The 21,080-nt window shown below is 50.1% G+C and overlaps 1 protein-coding gene across 2 annotated transcripts in view; it reads left to right on the top strand.

Annotated features, from left to right (window-relative positions):
• The window catches only part of LOC126259395 (rho GTPase-activating protein 1-like), a 98,332-nt gene that overhangs the window by 16,231 nt on the left and 61,021 nt on the right, over positions 1-21,080 (top strand). For both annotated transcript variants that reach the window (XM_049956167.1, XM_049956166.1), the window contains one exon: positions 19,864-20,161. In XM_049956167.1, the coding sequence (XP_049812124.1) occupies positions 19,864-20,161 (298 nt within the window). The remainder of the gene's footprint in view (positions 1-19,863; positions 20,162-21,080) is intronic.

Here is a 21,080-nt window from a genome sequence, read left to right as displayed (position 1 = left end):
ATTGTCCACCTCCTTCTCCCCACTGTATCAACTGCAATGGCGGCCATGCCACCTCCTCTAGGGATTGTCCCGTGTATGTTGATGAGTGGGTTGTCCAAGAGATTTGGGTAAAGGAAAAAGTGTTTGCCCAAGTCACTCGCAATTTATTGGCTAGTCACAGACCCTGCGTTCTCCTGTCTGGCACATATAGTTCTGTTCTTCTTACCCCCTCACTCCATGAAGGACATGGCCACGCAGACATGTGAACTCAAATTCAGCTCTGAGGTTGTGAAATTGTCCTGTTTCAAGGTAGTATCACCATCCCCCCTCCCTCCAGCTGTGCAACAAGCTATCAAACTCTTGCCTCATGGGGCGAGGCTACACAACTGGTAGGCCGGAAAGGACAGGAGGAGTACTCCCCTGAAGACTTCCTACATCCCTCCAGCCAAACAATACCCGAGTCTTCCTCTAACCAGAAAGGTTTGAAGAAGTCCACCAAAGGCAAATGGTCTTCTCCTTCACCGACTCGATCCACTTTGATGGTGTTGCCAAGTGATACCTTAGCCTGGCTGGCATCCGTGTCGCCGGTGCACACTACCAACTGTTTTTCAGCGTTGGACTGCACAGACCAACAGCACAAGCAATCTGATGCTTCTGTTGACCCCATGGAGCAGTATCCTCCTGCTTCTGTGCCCTGTAGCAGCTACTCTTCACAGGCTGTCACTCGGCAGCTGCCAAGGTGACACCCCTACATCTCTTCATCATCATCATGACTCTTCTTCAATGGAACATTCATGGCCTTCAGTCCCACAAAGAGGATTTACAGCTGCATTTTGCATCACAGTGTCCTCTTGTACTATGCCTCCAGCAAATGAAATTGCGTCCTCATGACAGCTTTGAGCTTTCACATTTCCTCCTGGACCTTCCCCCTGAGGTCGGCATTCTATTTTATGGGGACGTCTTGCTGCTCATACGGGATGACATGCATAGTCAACCCACCTCCCTGGCTACCCATCTTCAAGTTGTTGCAGTTCGCCTTTTTCTTCCCCACCTGACCTTTTCCCTCTGTATCATTTATGTCCCTCCATCATTCAATATCACCAGGGAAGACTTCCTTCAGCTTATTTGGTGACTGTCTCCCCCATTTCTGCTACTCGGTGACTTTAATGAGCATCATCCCTTTTGGTGTTCTCCCAGAATCTGTCAGAGAGGTGCCCTCTTGGCTGATCTTAATCAAATCAACCTCTTTTGCCTTAACACTGGAGCACCCACTTTCCTTTCTGAGTTGTCGCACACCTATTCCCATTTTGACCTATCCTGCAATGCACAGCTTGCCCATCATCTTGAGTGGTCTGTTCTTTCTGACACCTACTTGAGTGACCATTTCCCATGTGCTATCTGTTTGCTGACTCCTACCCCACCTGCGTGCACACCCAAATGGCAGCTTATAAGGCTGACTGGCGGCTTTACTCCTCCCTGGCGACCAAGTTGTAATGACCAGGTGGAATATCTCACAAACATTGTCCTTACTGCTGCGGAATGTTCCATTCGTCACACTTCCTCTTTACCATGCCATGTCCCAGTCCATTGGCGGACTGACGCGTGCTGTGGTGCAATTTGTGCACAGAGACGTGCTCTCTGCATTTTAACCGTCATCCTGATGAACTGCATTCATTATAAACAGATGCATGCAAAGTGTTGTCGCGTTCTTCAGGATAGCAAAAAAGCTAGCTGATTTCATTCACTAGTTCTTTTAATAGTTCCACCCTCTTTCCCCTGTTGTGTGGGCCAACTTCCGACGGCTCTCTGGGACCAACATCCATTTGCCGATTTTCAGCCTGACAGTTGCAAACGATGTCATTGTGGACCCTGTTGTCATCTCCAACACCTTGAGCCGCCATTTTGCGGAAGTTTCGAGTTCTTCCCACTATCACCCTGCTTTCCTCCATCGGAAACAAGTGGAGGAGGCTCGGGCGATACCCTTCTTGTAGTGGACTGTTAAGGCAGCCAGTCCACAGTGAAGTAGCCAAAAGGGCACGCGTCAACTCACGCCGTCTGGCGTTAAGTCTGGAACAGGATTCGTAATGAATGTGATAAAGAAAAGAACGTAGCTACTAGAACACTTAACTTTTATATCGTCCTTTGGTATACAGCATTCTTGATGATACAAGTGAGACTCTTTAGATTCATGAAGTAACTAATGGCGCCTTGCTAGGTCGTAGCCATGGACTTAGCTGAAGGCTATTCTAACTGTCTCTCGGCAAATGAGAGAAAGGCTTCGTCAGTGTAGTCGCTAGCAATGTCGTCCGTACAACTGGGCGAGTGCTAGTACGTCTCTCGAGACCTGCCTTGTGGTGGCGCTCGGTCTGCGATCCTGACAGTGGCGACACGCGGGTCCGACATGTACTAATGGACCGCGGCCGATTTAAGCTACCACCTAGCAAGTGTGGTGTCTGGCGGTGACACCACACTTCTCTTCTCAGAATTGGGAGTGCTGCAATGGCGCCTTTACTATGGGGGAACTAGATCACGCTCTCACTTCATCCCGATCCTCCGCCCCAGGGCCGTACACTGTCAACATTCAGATGTTGCAGCACCTTTCTCTAGTAAGCAAGCACTTTCTGCTTAACATGTACAACCACATATGGGTAGAGGGCACATTTCCTGCACTTTGGCGTGAAGTCGCTGTCATACCCATACCTAAGCCCGGTAAGGACAAACACCTTCCTCCTAGCTACTGCCCCATCTCTCTCAACAGCTGCGTTTGCAAGGTGATGGAACTTATGATTCATGCCCAGCTGGTATGGTGGCTCGAGACTCACAATTTACCAACAAATGCACAATGTGGATTTAGAGTGCGGCATTCTGCTGTTGAACAACTCTTTACTTTGTCCATCCACGTCATGAATGGTTTTCTGCAGAAATCCCAGACTGTGACTGTGTTTTTCGATATAGAAAAGGCCTATGACATCTGCTCGGAAACTGGTATCCTCCCTACTCTTTACACATGGGGCTTCTGTGGCCGACTGCCCTATTTCCTTCACGAATTTTTAAATGATCGAGTTTTCAAGGTGTGTGTGGGTTTTGCCTTGTTGGACACCTTTATCCAGGAAAACAGTGTGCCTCAAGGTTCTGTCCTGAGTGTCATCCTCTTTGCTACCGCCATTGACCCTGTAATGGCCTGTCTCCCTCCGGGCATCTCCGACCCCCTTTTTGTTGACGATTTTGCCATTTATTGCAGTTCTCCATGGACCTATCTCACTGAGCGGCGGCTTCAGTGATGTCATGATTGTCTTTACTCCTGGAGCATTGACAATGGCTTTCGCTTCTCCTCTGACAAAACCGTCTGTATGAATTTCTGGTGACGCAGCTGGTTTCTCCCACCAACTTTACGTTTTGGGCCTGTTGCCCGTCCATTCATTGAAACTATGAAATTCCTGGGGCTCATGCACGATAGAAAACACTCTTGGTTCTCCCATTTGTCTTACCTGGCAGCCCACTGCATGAGGTTCCTCAGTGTCCTGTATGTTCTCAATGGTACTTCCTGGGGTGCCGATTGAACCACCCTCCTACATTTGTACCAGTCCCTTGTCCGTTCAAAACTTAACTATGAGTGTTTTGTTTATGCATCTGCACATCCATCCCTCTTACACCGTCCCAACACTATCCACAATCCGTTTGGCCACTGGTGCCTTTTACACTAGCCCAGTTGAGAGTCAGTATGCTGAAGCTCCTGAAATACCACTGTCCACCCCATGCGGGTCTTGGGGTAAGAATAGGCCTGAGATGTTTCTACCTGTCGTAAGTGGTGACTAAAAGGAGCCTCACATGTTTCGGCCTTTATGTGATTGCCCCCTGTAAGGTTTGACCTCAGTTTTTCAAAATTGTCCCAAAGAGCGAACCAATTGGGGAAGGGCGCCTTACATGGTGCATCATGCCCACGAGCATTGAGATCTTTAGCCCACTTTCTCGTTGTCGCATTGCAGTCCCACCCATTCTCCATCTCTTGGGCAAAGACACCTTCCTGAGTGCGTTTTCCACCATGCACTATGCAGTGTCACTTCGTGTGCCAAAGATGATCTGACAACACAGGGATTGCTCTACTGATGCCTGTGCCATTAACTCCCCTCATAAGCCAAGGAGTAGATGCCCCACACCCTGGGGCATTGGGACTCGCGGCAATGGCCATCCTGCCAGGTGGCCTTTGCTGCGGCTGTGTAGCGCCCGTGGGGAGGCCCCCTGGTCGGAGTGGGTGGCATCAGGGCGGATGACACATGATGAAACATAGTCCATCATCTCTTGCTGGTGGTTCATCGCCAGCAGTCTCTAAGCGAGCAAAGTCTAACCTTAATGCTAAGAAGTATGACCCCATGTTGTTCCCCTCCCTGGCCACACCATGGGAGGAACACCAGGCTAAGGATGGCAGTGAAGCTTATTCGCCCCAGTGCCTCATATGTACGAGAGTTGATGGGGAATCTTTCATGACCATGAAGCCTCAATTTTTTGTGGAGCATGTGAAGGATAAGTTTGGGGAGATGGAAGGCTTGTACAAAATGCGCTCTGGGTAAGTTTTGATAAAAACAGCATTCTCTGCCCATCACGGGCATCACTTGCTTGTGGCAAGTTGGGGGATGTTTCTGTTACCATAACCCCTCATAAGAGCGTAAATATGGTCCAGAGTACTATATTCCACAGGGACCTTCTTTTGAAGTCTGACGAGGAGCTGCTTGCCAATTTAGAGCAGCGAGGTGTTCATTTTGTCCGACGCGTCCATCAGGGTCTGAGGGATAACCAGGTTGTCACTGGTGCCTTCATCTTGGCCTTCGAGGGTGACACGTTGCCCGAGAATGTCAAGGTGATTTTCTACTGCTGTGACCTCAAGTCCCTCCCCTGATGCGGTGCTTTAAGTGCTGGAAGTTCAGCCATATTTCTTCTCACTGCACTTCCAGCCCCACCTGTCGAGATTGTGGACATCCGTCGCATCCCAATACTCCATGCGCTCCGCCTTCCATCTGTGTCAACTGCAGAGAGCATCATTCACCTTGCTCGCCAGACTGCAGGATTTTGCAGAAAGAGAGGAAAATCATGGAAAATAAGACCCTGGACCAACTGACCTACACTGAGGCTAAGAGGAAGTTTGAGCACCTACATCCTATGGCTATGACCTCATATGCCGCCGCTACAAGAACAGTTCTCACCCCATCAGTTCCTCGAATTCCTGTCACCACTAAGAACCGTGAGACTACACCTGCCCCCTTGATGATGATGGGGAGGGGGGCACTTCCCTCGCTGTCGCTCCCACACCACCTACTTCAGGAGCAACACCCCCCCCCCCCTCCCAACCATGTTCATTTCAGTCCCCACTTCTGAGTCAGAGAAGCGTAAAGTATCTTCATCTCCTCTCTCTGGGAAGAGGTCCCTTGGATCACTCCCTTCCCTAGTTTCTGCTAGTGAGAAAGATGACACCTGCCAGTGACTAAAGAGCCCAAAAGCAGCTGGTCGTAGGGCTTCATGCGCTCATCCTCAGTCTTGGAGTCTGATTCAGTGAAGACCTCCCAGCCAGGGAAACCCAAGGAACAGCATGAGATATCGAAAAAGAAGACCCCTAAGAACAAGGAACTTGCAGTTGCACCCACACCACCGTTACCTACAGGCTCTGCGTCTGAGGATGGGGTGGAGATTATGGCATCCGCTGAGGACCTGGATCTCACTGGACCCAGACACAGTGGATATAGACTGCTCGGGCAAAACGTCAGTGGTAGCAGGTGACTCTGATGTAAACTGCCTCATTGAATGTTCCATGCCTTCAGAGTCTCACGATGATGTCATTCTCCAGTGGATTTGCAGCAGTTTTTTCCACCGCCTGACTGAGCTACGGCAACTGTTAAGCTTTACACCTGCTTTCTCCATTGCTCTCCAGGAAACCTGGTTCCCGGCAATGGGGACCTCTGACCATTGCGGCTATCTATAATCAAGTGTCAGGTGGAGTTTGCATTTATGTCCTAAACTCGGTCTTTAGTGAATCTGTCCCCCTTCAAACCCCTGTTGAAGCTGTGGCTGTCAGAATAACGACGATGCAGGAAATCAAATGTTTGCAATCTATATCTTCCTCCAGATGGTGCAATCTATTAGCTGCACTGATTGATCAACTCCCTAAACCTTTCCTGCTTTTGGGAAATTTTAACATCCATAACCCCTTGCGGGGTGACACTGTGCTTACCGGCCGAGGCAAAGATGTCTAAAATTTACTGTCTCAGTTCGACCTCTTCCTCTTAAATACTGGGGCCATCACACATTTCAGTGTGGCTCAAGGTAGTTACTCGGCCATTGATTTATCAATTTGCAACCCAGGACTTCTTCCATCTATCCACTGGAGAGCACCTGACGACCTGAGTGGTAGTGACTTCCCCATCTTCCTGTCACTGCCCCGGCGTCAGTCCCACGGACGCCTGCCGAGATGGGCTTTGAACCAGGCGGACTGGGAAACTTTCATCTTTGATGTCGCCTTTAACTCTGCCCCACATGGTGACATCGATGTGATGGTTGAGCAGGTGACTACTGCAATCATTTCTGCAGCAGAAAATGCAATCCCAAGAACTTTAGGGTGCCCCCAGCGAAATGCAGTCCCGTGGTGGTCACCAGAAGTCCCTGAGGCATTTATAGATCTTTGGTGAGCTCTACAGTGATGTAAGTGAAAACCTTCCCTAGAGCATCTGGTAGTCTTTAAGCGGCTCCGTGCCCGTGTACGCCGTCTTATAAAACGACAGAAACAAGAGTGTTGGGAGAGGTACGTGTCGACCAGTGGGTGCCATACATCACCTTCCCCAATCTGGATGAAGATCAGACGTTTTTTTTGAGTACCAGACCCCAGCAGGTGTCCCTGGTGTTACCATCAGTGCCATGCTATGTATGAACGCAAACGCGATTGCCGAGTACTTTGCTGATGCTATGTTCGAGTCTCTGTGTCGGAGAACTACCTCCCAGCCTCTCGTACCCACAAATTGGCGGATGGAAAGGAAAGTCCTCTCGTTCACTACATGCCACAGTGAACCCTATAATGCCCCATTTATGAAGTGGGAGCTCCTCAGCCACTTGCACTTTGCTCCGACACAGCTCCTGCGCCGGATCAGATCCACTGTCAGATGATTAAACATCTCTTGGCTTTCTACAAGCCACATCTCCTCGTGGTCTTCAACCAAATCTGGCGTGATGGTGTCTTTCCATTGCACTGGCGGGAGAGCACCATCATTCCAGTGCTCAAACCTGGCAAAAACCCACTTGATGTGGATAGCTTTCGCCCCATCAGCGTCATCAACATTCTTCGTAAGCTGCTGGAACGTATGGTGTGTAGGCGGTTAGGTTGGGTCCTGGAGTCACATGGCCTACTGGGGCACGTGACTCCACGCACTCTACCCCTGATAATCTTGTGTCCCTGGACTACCCCTGGTAATCTTGTATCCCTAGATTCTGCCATCCGTGCCGTCTTTTTTTATCCACGCAAAGTGTATGACACTACCTGGCGACATCATATACTTGCCACATTATACGAGTGGGGTCTACAAGGCCCGCTCTCAATTTTTATCCAGAATTTTCTGTCGTTCCGTGCTTTCCATGTCAAAGTTGATGCCTCCCATAGTTCCCCCCTCCCCCCATGCCCAGGAGAATGGGGTACTGCAGGGCTCTGTATTGAGTGTATCACTATTTTTAGTGGCCATTAACAGTCTAGCAGCAGCTATAGTGCCATCCATCTCACCCTCTCTGTATGCAGATGACTTCTGCATTTCGTACTGCTCCACCAGCACAGGTGTTGCTGAACGGCGCTTACAGGGAGTCATCCACAAGGCGCAGTAATGGGTTCTCACCCATGGATTGCAGTTTTCGGCCACTAAGTCGTGTGTCATGCACATCTGTCGGCGTTGTACTGTTCATCCGCGAACCAGAACTATACCTTCAGGATGATCCACTCACTGTAGTGGAGATGTATCGATTCTCAAGACTGGTTTTTGACTCCCGATTGTCTTGGCTACCTCACCTTCGTCAGCCTAAGTGGAAGTGCTGGCAACACCTCAATGCCCTCTGCTGCCTGAGCAACACCAACTGGGATGCAGATTGTTCTACTCTGCTGCAGCTCTACAGAGTCCTTGTTCAATCCCGCCTTGACTGTAGGTGTCCTCAGTGTTTCGTGTACTCGACCCAGCGCTCCACTGTGGCATTTGTCTAGCGACGGGAGCTTTTAGAAAGAGTCTGTCGACCAATGTCCTGGTGGAGGCCAGAGAGCCCCTCCATTGCAGATCCGACATGCACAACTGCTCGCCAGTTACATTGCACACATTCATAGTTCTGAGCATCTGAATTATTGTCTCCTTTTTCCACCTGCGGCAGTTCATTTCTGACATCGGCGGCCCAGGTCAGGACTAACGATTGCGGTTCGCATGCGATCCCTTCTGTCTGAACTGGAGTCCTTCCCTTTACCACCTCCCATCCAGGTCCGTCCCCATACAACTCCATGGTGTACACCTAGGCCGCAGATTCGTCTGTCCCTTTCGCATGACCCTAAGGACTCAGTTACTCCTGCCGCTCTCCGCTGTCGCTTCCTCTCGATTCTTGATGTGTTCCGGGGCTCTGAAGTGGTTTACACTGACGGCTCGATGGGAGATGGTCATGTTGACTTTGCCTACATCCACAGAGGCCATTTCGAACAACATTCCTTGCCCAATGGCCGCAGCGTATTCATTGCAGAGCTGGTGGCCATCTCTGGTGCACTTCAGTATATTCGTTCATGCCCTGGGTAATCGTTTCTTCTGTGTACTGACTCCTTGAGCAGCTTACAAGCTATCGGCCAGTGCTACCCTTGCCATCCTTTGGTAGTGTCCATCCCAGAGCTCATCTGTGTCCTAGGCCGGTCCCTTCGTTCATTGGTGTTCGTGTGGACCCCAGGACATGTCGGCATCCCAGGCAACAAACTAGCCGACAGGCTGGCCAAACAGACTACGTGGAAACTGCTTCTGGAGATGGGTATCTCTGGACCTGACCTGTGTTCTAACTTAAGCCGTAGGGTTTTTCGGCTTTGGGAGATGGAATGGCATAACAGTGCACGCAAAAAACTGCTTGTTATTAAGGAGACTACGAATGTGTGGAAGTCTTCCATGGGGGCCTCTTCAGGGAATCAGTTGTCCTCTGCTGGTTCTGCATTGGCCATGCTTGGGTGACCGACGGTTACCTCCTGTGCCGTGAAGACCCACCTGAGTGTCGGTGCGGTTCCCGGTTGACAGTGGCCCACATTCTGGTGCACTGTCCCACTTTGACTGTCCAGTGACAAAATCTTGGGTCATCGGACTCGTTGCCGCTAATTTTATTTGACAACGCCTGATCGGCTGATTTAGTTTTACATTTTATTCGTGAGGGTGGTTTTTATCATTTGATTTAAGTTTTAGTGCATGTCCTTTGTCCCTTTGTGCCTTCCACCCTAGTGCTTGTACGGTGGAGGTTGTAATGTGTGGTCAGCCAGCCATGATAATTTGCTTTGTTCTTTTAATCTCTTCTTCCCCTTTCTTGCGTTTCTGTGGTTTTCTTGTCCCCTTTCGTCCATTTACATGTTTCTTGCCCTTCATTGTTCTTGTGATTTTTCCCTTCATTCTATTTTGAGTTGTCAGTCTCATTTGTTTTATTCTCACATTTGTAGCATTGTTTTATTTGGAACAAGGGACTGATGACCTCGTAGTTTGGTCCCTTTCCCCCTCTTTTAATCCAACCAACGAAATACCACTGTCCTACCGCCGTGACTTTCTCCTCAGTAAGTATGCATGCTGTTTGTCTGCCATGTGTGGCCACCCATCCTATGCCTCCTTCTTTGATGATTCCTTTGGTCAGCAGTATGGGGCGCGTCCCCCTTCTCTGTCACCTCCTGGACTCCACTTTCAGCACTTGTTACGGCACCGTAACTTCACACTACATACACCTTTCCCGCTGGGTTTGAACCCTTTCACCACCTTGGCTTCATGAAGCGGTCCATGCTAACCTTGGCCTTCATTTGCTTTCTAAGGACACTACTCCAGCCTCGCTCTATCGCCTTCAGTTTCACGACCTTCGCATGGAACTTCGCAATAGTACCTTTGTATAAGCTGATGCAAACAGAGCACAGCATGTTGTTATCAATGGAGAGACGTCTACAGACGTTAAAGTAACCTCTGGCGTGCCACAGGGGAGTGTTATGGGACCATTGGTTTTCACAATATATATAAATGACCTAGTAGATAGTGTCGGAAGTTCCATGCGGCTTTTCACGGATGATGCTGTAGTATACAGAGAAGTTGCAGCATTAGAAAATTGTAGCGAAATGCAGGAAGATCTGCAGTGGATAGGCACTTGGTGCAGGGAGTGGCAACTGACCCTTAACATAGACAAATTTAATGTACTGTGAATACAAAGAAAGAAGGATCCTTTATTGTATGATTATATGATAGTGGAACAAACACTGGTAGCAGTTACTTCTGTAAGATATCTGGGAGTATGCGTGTGGAATGATTTGAAGTGGAATGATCACATAAATTTAATTGTTGGTAAGGCGGGTACCAGGTTGAGATTCATTGGGAGAGTCCTTAGAAAATGTAGTCCATCAACAAAGGAGGTGGTTTACAAAACACTCGTTCGACCTATACTTGAGTATTGCTCAACAGTGTGGGATCCGTACCAGATCGGGTTGACGGAGGAGATAGAGAAGATCCAAAGAAGAGCGGCGCGTTTCGTCCCAGGCTTATTTGGTAAGCGTGATAGCGTTACGGAGATGTTTAGCAAACTCAAGTGGCAGACTCTGCAAGAGAGGCGCTCTGAATCGCAGTGTAGTTTGTTGTGCAGGTTTCGAGAGGGTGCGCTTCTGGATGAGGTATCAAATATATTGCTTCCCACTACTTATACCTCCCGAGTAGATCACAAATGTAAAATTAGAGAGATTCGAGCGCGCACGGAGGCTTTCCGGCAGTCGTTCTTCCCCCGAACCATACGCGACTGGAACAGAAAAGGGAGGTAATGACAGTGGCACGTAAAGTGCCCTCTGCCACACACCGTTGGGTGGCTTGCGGAGTATAAATGTAGATGTAGATGGCTGTAAGACTGACCGTGGGGTTGGATGTGCCTTTGTCACTGGCGTGGGTGTCTTTCGATATTGGCTTCCAGCACACTGCTCAGTACATAAAGCCGAGCTCTTTGCCATGCAACAGGCCACAGAGTACATCTGGCAACATAGACTTTTCAATTGTGTCCTCTGCTCAGACTCACTCAGCGCCCTTCAAAGTCTATGTGCGCTGTACACTGCCGATCCCTTAGTGAACTGTCACTTGCTCACTCTTGGTGGAGCCACTGTGATGTTCATTTGGGTTCCTGGTCATGTCGGTCTGCCAGGAAACAAGGCTGCTGCCAAAGCTGCAGTCCTTGTACCTCAGCCTGCTAGTTTCTATATTCCCTCCGATGATATTTGTGTTGCTGTCTGTCAGGAGGTGGTGTCCCTTTGGCATCGCCAATGGTCCTTCCTTCACGGGAATAAGCTTCAGCATATTAAACGTCTTCCAGTGGCGTGGACGACCACCTCTAGGCTGCCTATTGGGCACAGCCTTTTTAGTCATCGTCATTTGATAAGTGGCGCTACCCCCACCACTTTATACACATTGTGCCCAAGTTTTAACTGTCAACCACTTCCAGATGGAATGCCCATTTTTTAACCATTTACATTCTCGCTTGGGTTTGCCATCTGAGTTATAGGCTGTTTTAGCAAATGACACATGGGCTGTCGCATTATTTTACTTTCTATCTGCCAAAGTGGTATAGTGAAGGCCATTTAATTTTTAGTATTGTACCTCAGTTTCTGTGCCGTGTCGTTTTTAGCCCTTTCTCCACATCCCTGTTTTTAGCTGTCTTCCCTTGTGTCAATTGGAATTGACGTATAGTCGTTTTTTAACTCCTCTCTGTCTTTGTGTTCTATAGTTTTAATTTGGGCGCATGTTACGCCAATTGATTTTTGTGCCCTAAAGCAAAACAAAACCAATCTACAAACTTCAGTGTGAATGCAGCAAAGTAGATATTGGTGAAACTGGGAGAGCCGTTAGTACTCGAGTGTCGGATCATGAGTGTTATGTACAACAGGAACAGAATAGAAGTTATCTGTAGCTCAACACAACCAGCAACATGGCCATTTTCTAAATTTTCTAGAATCTGATGTGCTTCCTTGACAGTAATGGATGTAAAAATGTTGAAGTGAAAAATAAGAGAGGCTATTGAAATAATCAAACACGTCAAAAATGTGAACAGGGAGGATAACTGTAAGTTATCCATGGCCCGGCTGCCAGCGATTCCAATCTTACAGACCGCATCTGTTCGCCTGCCAACAGCACCAGTTGACATGGGTGTGGCAGCATAAACAGTGGCCTCAATAAAACTGCCATGTGACGTTAATGCTTTGCTGCAGGAAAACCCTACTCTGTGGATACTAGCTGTTGATTTCTTGTTACCTGCCAATCACTTAAGAATGGCACAGGCAGTAGCCTGCCAATATACTGTTTCCTGCTATGACTCATCTATTGAAGTTGCCTTTCAATCAGCCCCCCCCCCTCCTCCCCCAAGTGAGGCTGGGGGTTAGAATAGGCCCAAGGTATCCCTGCCTGTCGTAAGAGGCGACTAAAAGGTGTCTCACATTTTTTGGCCCTATAAGTTCAGTTCCCATTTTATGGTTTGACCTGTACACTTTCCAAATTGTACTAAAGTGCCGGCCATATGGGGAAGAATGCCTTATGTGGTGCATGAGTTATCCATAGTGCCCTTAGATTCGATCTCCTGAATCTTGTCATAGCTTTGCATCTCCACCTGCGATTCAGCTATTTGGGTAAGGACTCTTTCCAGGGTATATCATCTTCTTCCATAGTCTTCTGTCCTCTTTCGCCGCCCCCCCCCCCCCATGACAATATTGGATTTCTCTGTGCCCAATATCCAGCACGGTAGACAGTCTGTTGTGGTGGAGCTGTCATGTACCCAATTGGTGGTAGGCCCCTGACAACACAGGGATCGCACTGTGATGCCTGAGCTGTAAACTCACCCACTTGTGTTAACTGTGGAGAGCAGCACTCCCCCTACTCGCCAAACAGCACAATACTCCAAAAGCAGCAGAAAGCTGTGGAGTACTAGACCCTGACCGGTTGACTTACCAAGAGGCTAAACGTAAATTTGGCCGATTACACCCCACTCGGTTGACATCCACATATGTTGCAGCTACATTACCACTGCCGCTACAGGTACCAGTCATACCATACACTGTGTCATGAACACTCCAGGATACATGTGCCCCCTTGGTGGTAGGGGGAAAATCTCCTTCCATTGCTCCCAAAGTACCTACTTCGGGAGCAAGCGCCCCCCCCCCCCCCGCCCCAAACCCACGGGACATCGGTCCCCTCCCCCCACCTGGAGAAGCAACAGCCTCCTCTGGCTCCTCTTGTAGGAAAGGGGTCTCTTGGGAACCTCTCTCCCATGGTCTCCACTAATACCACAGCGGACACTCGCCAGTGGCAGAGACAAAAGCTGCTGGACGAAGAGCTTCAAGGTCTTCCTCTGTGCGTGAAGCTACTTCAGAGAAGTCCTCCCAGCAAGCCCCTAAAGAGAAGTGAGAGGGCAAGCAAAACAAAAAGTCTGCTAAGAATAAGGACACTCCGGTGGCCCCAACACCACCACCACTCCCTCCCAATTCTGCACCCGAGGATGAGGTGGAGATCTTAGTGTCCCCTGAGAACCTGGATCTCACTGATGCCTCATTCATGATAGGAATGGATACAAATACTCAATCAGTGGCAGCAGGTGACCCTGAGGCGTAACCTTCCTCCTTGCATGCTTCATGCCTTCCCAGCCTTGTGCTAACTTCATCCTCTAGTGGAATTGCTGCGGTTTTTTCCACCACCTGGCTGAGTTTCAGCAGCTGTTAAGCTTTACACCTGCTTTCTGCATTGCCCTCCAGGAAACCTGGTTCCCGGCAATGCGGACCCCTGCCTTCCGTGGCTATAGGGGATATTACAAGAACCGTGGTGACTATAAAAGTTTGTCTGGTGGAGTTTGTGTCTATGTCCTGAACTCAGTATGCAGTGAACTTGTGCCCCTTCAAACCCATCTTGAAGCTGCGGCTGTCGGGATAAGGACGACACAGGAAATAACTGTCTGCAACGTTTATTTTCCTCCAGATGGTGCAGTACCCCTGAAAGCATTGGCTGAACTGTTTCATCAACTCCCTAAACCTCTCCTGCTTTTGGGAGGTTTTAACGGCCATGCTTACTGGCCGAGATGTTGAAACTTTCCTGTCTCAACTCGACCTCTGCCTCTTAAATACTGGGGGCCCCACACATTTCAGTGTGGCTTATGGCACTTGCTCGGCCATTGACTTATCCGTCAGCAACCCAGGGCTTCACCCATCTGTCCACTGGAGAGCCCCGATGACTTATGTGGTAGTGACCACTTTCCCATGTCGCTCCCCCAGCACGATTCCCCCCAATGTCTACTGTCACTGTTGAATCTCCCCCACATGGTACCATCGATGTGGTAGTTGAGCGGGTCACTAGGACAATCGTTTCTGCACTGGAAAGCATGATTCCTTGTTCTTTAGGGTGCCCCGGCGAAAGTCAGTACCTTGGTGGTCACCAGAAATCACTGAGGCCATTAAAGAGCGTATGCGAGCTGTATAGCGACATAAGCGGCACCCTTCCTTAGAGCACCTAATAGGTTTTAAATGTCTCCGTGCCCGTGATCACCAGCTTATAAAAAGACAGAAACAGGAATGTTGGGAGAGGTACGTCTCGACCCGTACCGCCCCTCCGACCTCTTCCCCCCCTCCCCGACCCGTACTGCCCCTCCGACCTCTTCCTCCCCTCCCCGACCTATTCCATCCCGCTCCCCGGCCTATTCCATCCCCCTCCCCGGCCTATTCCATCCCCCTCCCCGACCTATTCCACCCCCCTCCCCGACCTCTTCCAACCCCCTCCCCTCCCCGACCTCTTCCACCTCCTCCCTTCCCCGACCTCTTCCACCCCCTCCCTTCCCCGACCTCTTCCACCCCCTCCCTTCCCCGACCTCTTCCACCCCCTCCCTTCCCCGACCTCTTCCACACCCCTCCCCTCCACGACCTCTTCCACCCCCCTCCCCTCCACGACCTCTTCCACCCCCCTCCCCTCCACGACCTCTTCCACCCCCCTCCCCTCCACGACCTCTTCCACCCCCTCCCCTCCACGACCTCTTCCACCCCCTCCCCTCCACGACCTCTTCCACCCCCTCCCCTCCACGACCTCTTCCACCCCCTCCCCTCCACGACCTCTTCCACCCCCCTCCCCCCACGACCTCTTCCACCCCTTCCCCTCAACGTCATCTTCCACACCCTCCCCTCCCCGACCTCCTTCCCCTCCCAGACCTCCTTCCCCTCCCCGACCTCCTTCCCCTCCCCGACCTTCCTCTCCCCCCTCCCCGACCTTCCTCTCCCCCCTCCCCGACCTTCCTCTCCCCCCTCCCCGACCTTCCTCTCCCCCATCCCCGACCTTCCTCTCCCCCCTCCCCGACCTTCCTCTCCCCCATCCCCGACCTCTTTCCCCTCCCCTCCCCTCCCCTCCCCCATCCCCGACCTCTTTCCCCTCCCCTCACCCAACCCCGACCTCTTTCCCCTCCCCTCCCCCATCCCCGACCTCTTTCCCCTCCCCTCCCCCATCCCCGACCTCTTTCCCCTCCCCTCCCCCATCCCCGACCTCTTTCCCCTCCCCTCCCCCATCCCCGACCTCTTTCCCCTCCCCTCCCCCATCCCCGACCTCTTTCCCCTCCCCTCCCCCATCCCCGACCTCTTTCCCCTCCCCTCCCCCATCCCCGACCTCTTTCCCCTCCCCTCCCCCATCCCCGACCTCTTTCCCCTCCCCTCCCCCATCCCCGACCTCTTTCCCCTCCCCTCCCCCATCCCCGACCTCTTTCCCCTCCCCTCCCCCATCCCCGACCTCTTTCCCCTCCCCTCCCCCATCCCCGACCTCTTTCCCCTCCCCTCCCCCATCCCCGACCTCTTTCCCCTCCCCTCCCCCATCCCCGACCTCTTTCCCCTCCCCTCCCCCATCCCCTCCCCTCCCCCATCCCCGACCTCTCCCCCATCCCCGACCTCTCCCCCATCCCCGACCTCTCCCCCATCCCCGACCTCTCCCCCATCCCCGACCTCTCCCCCATCCCCGACCTCTCCCCCATCCCCGACCTCTCCCCCATCCCCGACCTCTCCCCCATCCCCGACCTCTCCCCCATCCCCGACCTCTCCCCCATCCCCGACCTCTCCCCCATCCCCGACCTCTCCCCCATCCCCGACCTCTCCCCCATCCCCGACCTCTCCCCCATCCCCGACCTCTCCCCCATCCCCGACCTCTCCCCCATCCCCGACCTCTCCCCCATCCCCGACCTCTCCCCCATCCCCGACCTCTCCCCCATCCCCGACCTCTCCCCCATCCCCGACCTCTCCCCCATCCCCGACCTCTCCCCCATCCCCGACCTCTCCCCCATCCCCGACCTCTCCCCCATCCCCGACCTCTCCCCCATCCCCGACCTCTCCCCCATCCCCGACCTCTCCCCCATCCCCGACCTCTCCCCCATCCCCGACCTCTCCCCCATCCCCGACCTCTCCCCCATCCCCGACCTCTCCCCCATCCCCGACCTCTCCCCCATCCCCGACCTCTCCCCCATCCCCGACCTCTCCCCCATCCCCGACCTCTCCCCCATCCCCGACCTCTCCCCCATCCCCGACCTCTCCCCCATCCCCGACCTCTCCCCCATCCCCGACCTCTCCCCCATCCCCGACCTCTCCCCCATCCCCGACCTCTCCCCCATCCCCGACCTCTCCCCCATCCCCGACCTCTTCCCCCATCCCCGACCTCTTCCCCCCTCCCCGACCTCTTCCCCTTTCATGCTTTCAATACTGCCCCAACATCCAGTGATACTTTAGAAAGGCATAACAATGACTTAATACAGAACACAATTACTTCAATACTAAAAGCAGTGCAATTGATGATTTCCACTTTTAGTGAACATTTCGTCAGAAACCAATCCCGTAGTGGACATATGAAATTGATAATCAATCATAGATTGCAGGCTGGCACTGTAGTGACATCAGTGGCATCCTTCAGTTCCCACAGAACCTTATTGCCTTTAAAAGGCTCGACACCTGGGCATGCCACCTCATAAACATTATAGGAAAGAATGCTGAGAAAGATATCTCACTGCCGTAGGACCTATACCTCTTCTGTGCAGATTTGAGCCAAGTTGCATTTTATCTTGTGACGCCAGCTAGCAACCAGTATTTCCAGCACCCTCTAAGACAACCATATTCATTCTGGTCCTACTATTATCACAAAACATTTTGCAGCACACTTCACCCAAGCTTCTTCATCTCACAACATCTCCCCCTGCGGGTTCATATTTATCTCGACCTCAGCTCGCTCCCGAAGGAGGGTACTCCGGCTGCAGTGTATTGCTCACGGTTTGTTGAACTTCGTGTGCGACTTGCCAGTCACACCTTTATTTACACTGATGGCTCCAAAACTGACGATGGTGTCGGCTGTGCCTTTGTCGTCGGGGCCGTCACCTTTAAATACCGGCTCCTCGACCAGTGTTCCAGCTTTACGGCCGAGCTTTTTGCTCTCCATCAGGCCGTTCAGTATGCCCGCCGCCACCGCCATTCATCGTATGTACTCTGCTCTGATTCACTCAGTGCTCTTCAGAGCCTTGGAGCTCCATATCCGGTCCATCCCTTGGTGCAACGGATCCAGCAGTCCCTCCATTCTTCTGCTGCTGATGGCTCTCCTGTCAGCTTTCTGTGGGTTCTCGGCCATGTAGGAGTGCCTGGGAATGAGGCTGCTGATGCTGCAGCCAAGGCTGCAGTCCTCCTGCCTCGGCCAGCCTCCCATTGTGTCCCGTCATCTGACATTAGTGGGGTTGTTTGTAAGAGGCTTGTGTCCTTGTGGTGGGATACTTGGTCATCACTTCAAGGAAACAAGCTCCAGGCAGTAAAACCGTTCCCAACTGCTTGGACAACCTCCTCCCGACCATCTCGGTGAGAAGAGGTCCTTCTGACCAGGTTGCGGATTGGGCATTGCCAGTTTAGCCACCGCTACCTGCTCTCCGGTGACCCAGCCCCGCAGTGCCCTTGTGGTCATGCATTAACAGTGCGCCATGTTTTATTGTCGTGTCCCCGTTTTAGTCAATCTCATGTTGTCCTGTCTCTGCCATCTACTTTACAGGATATTTTAGCTGATGACGCTCGAGCAGCTGCTAGTGTTCTTCGTTTCATTACTTTGACTGGCTTGTCCAAAGACATCTAACTCCTTCACTTATTTTATCTGCATCTTTGTAAGAACTTTCTGGTGTCTCCCCCCCCCCTCCCCCCTCCCCCCTCGAGTTTTACTAGATTCTATGTGATCTACCAATTGTGACTGGGCACTAATGACCTCAGTAGTTGAGCACCCTTAAACCCAAAAAAAAAAAAAAATCTTCCCTTTGCTGTCTGCTTGGCTCTCTACCTCAGATGACGCCACAAGGTTGAATTGGCAGTCTATCCTTTATTATTCTCCTGAAAGCTTTGATTATTAAAGACCTCAATGATTAGCTCCCTTTTAACTTTCCCAGAGAAATTCATTTATTGGTTTCAGATTGTGTGAGAATAGCTTGAGTCGTGTTGCAAGGACTTGAATATAATATAACCTGCTGCGTGGTGTCCCAGAAGTAGCATATTTCCATAGAGTAGAATTAAACAATAAACATACGATCTATCTTGTGAAACAGTGTTAACTCTCTTATAGAGTAACTTTACACAGCTTTAGTTTTGTTTCTTCATCAGTGTCCAGAAGAGCTTGAAAGCACTGGATTGCATTCTGCGCTGCAAAATGAAGCAAGTCTGAGGTATGCTGGCTACCTCTCTTTATATGCTGCACTTCAGATCAGCACGTTTGAATTTTCCTGTGGTAAACCCTGTGCTTCAGGTAGACCCACAACCAGAAATCTCAGGGAGTGAGAGCAAATGATCATGCTGGCCAAGCATTTGGAAACAATCGGCTGATAATTCGATCGTTTCCAAATGTGTTTTGGAGAAGCAAGTGAACTTCGCAAGCGGTATATGGTAGGACCCCACCTTGCATGAAACTTGAGTTCAATGCATCTCTCTCCTGTAGGCAGGTATGACATGCTGGTGAAGCATATCACAGTGATGCCGACCAATGTCTTTGGTCCTTGAGCACCAACCTGTGCTGTGTAATATATGAAGTAGTCTGGAGGAGGCCCTCAGTCACCAGTAGATTACAGCTAGCTGTGATTAAAATTGTAATTTGATAATGCATCCTGAAATATTGTTATTATTAAAATAAATTAGGACAGCCATGTTAAGTGTGTTCATTTGATGTTTGTCGGGTCACAAAGACCCTAATATTGTCAAATGCATAACCAAATAAATATATAAAACTATCTCTGAAAGTGTATGCAGCCACTTAATAATATTAGCCCAGCGGTCTTCTTGTATATGTATCTGAACAGAAGAAATTTCTCAACACTATTGGACAGAAGCTTAAACTTTAAATAAGTGTGAATCTCTAGATGGGTCCTTTAGTTTGTCATTACCAGTTCACTCGTCCCTTCAAGTTTCCAGTGTGGTCTTCCCAAGTCTTATGTTTTTATTTGTTTTGAAGTGATTTACTGCTCTGTGTGTAATATGTCTATGTATTACTTTGCAGTGGATGTATGTGACTTACTTGTGATATTTGAATATGTGTACTTCAGGATAATGCTGTGAATATTAGCTTACCCCCACAGTCACAGTCTGCTAGTTTTCTGTTTGCCTGCATTTTTGTGCTTTCTGTACAGATTTGGAGGAGAAGGTTGAAGCAACAGGATTGGATTACTTGGAATCTCCTGTCTCTGATGGAACAATAGAAGAAAATTTTGAAGAGGAACTTGTAAATGCCCCTGTCATTTCAACAGGTGTTGATAGCCTGTCTTACCATTTTCCTGAAGATGATGGTGAAGAGGATGATTTCAGTGATGTTGCAAATTATGGAATTGTTGAAGTTGCTGGGGATGACACCTATGGAAGAAAAGTGATTGTTGTGTCTGCTTGCAAACTACCATCAAATAAGGAGATTAATCATGATCGTCTGTTAAGGTTTGTGTGGTATTCACGTCTGCTTAATCAGAAAAAAAGGTGCTTATTATTCAGATTGTGACAATCTGACACACTACTGCTATTACATCAAATAGTGGAATGCAAATCTTATGTCCATGAAACAAGCACTAGTTTTTGCCATGTAGCAATGGAGGGGTTAGGTAGAAAAATATGATTTTCTCTCTCTCTCTCTCTCTCTCTCTCTCTCTCTCTCTCTCTCTCTCTCTGTAATGTTACATCTTTGGAAATGACAGTCCTGAAATTTTCCTGTTATTGAAACTGAGGCTGATATAGCGTAGAAAATTGACTGTGATGGAACACTTATCTTAAAAAAAAAACAAAGATGATGTTACAAAGAGGAACAAGGTTTGGAGGTTTGGCTCAGACCTCACCATACCAGGACTCTGTAATAAGTGTCAAAACACCAGATGGCACATGAGACACTAATTCATCTATGTATGGGAGCCTGATCTCTGCCTACTAGTGAATCAGAGGCAACAGGCCGTTGGCTCAACAAAAGAATGAATACAGAAGATACCAATTGTTTGTCTCCTACCTGTGCTGTTGTTGTTGTTGTAGTCTTCAGTCCAAAGATAGGTTTGTTGCAGTTCTTGCAACTTGCATCCTTCTGAATCTGCTCTGTGTATTCATCTCTTGGTCTCCCTCAATTGCTGCCCCCCCCCCCCTCCCCATCCCACACCCAAATACTAACTTGGCAATCCCCTGATGTCTCAGAATATGTGTCCTGTCAGCCAATCCCTTTTATCAGTCAGTTTGTGCTACAAATTTCTTGCCTTCCCAATTCTGTTCAGTACTTTCTCATTAGTTATATGATCTACCCACCTAACCTTCAACATTGTTCTGGATCACAACATTTCAGGACCTTCTTGTCTAAACTGTCTATCATCCATATATCACT

This window comes from Schistocerca nitens, chromosome 5 (genome assembly GCF_023898315.1).
Source record: "Schistocerca nitens isolate TAMUIC-IGC-003100 chromosome 5, iqSchNite1.1, whole genome shotgun sequence".
NCBI classification, from domain to species: domain Eukaryota; kingdom Metazoa; phylum Arthropoda; class Insecta; order Orthoptera; family Acrididae; genus Schistocerca; species Schistocerca nitens.
The sequence above is the reverse complement of the archived record's forward strand: the minus strand, read 5'-3'. Positions and strand labels throughout refer to the sequence as shown.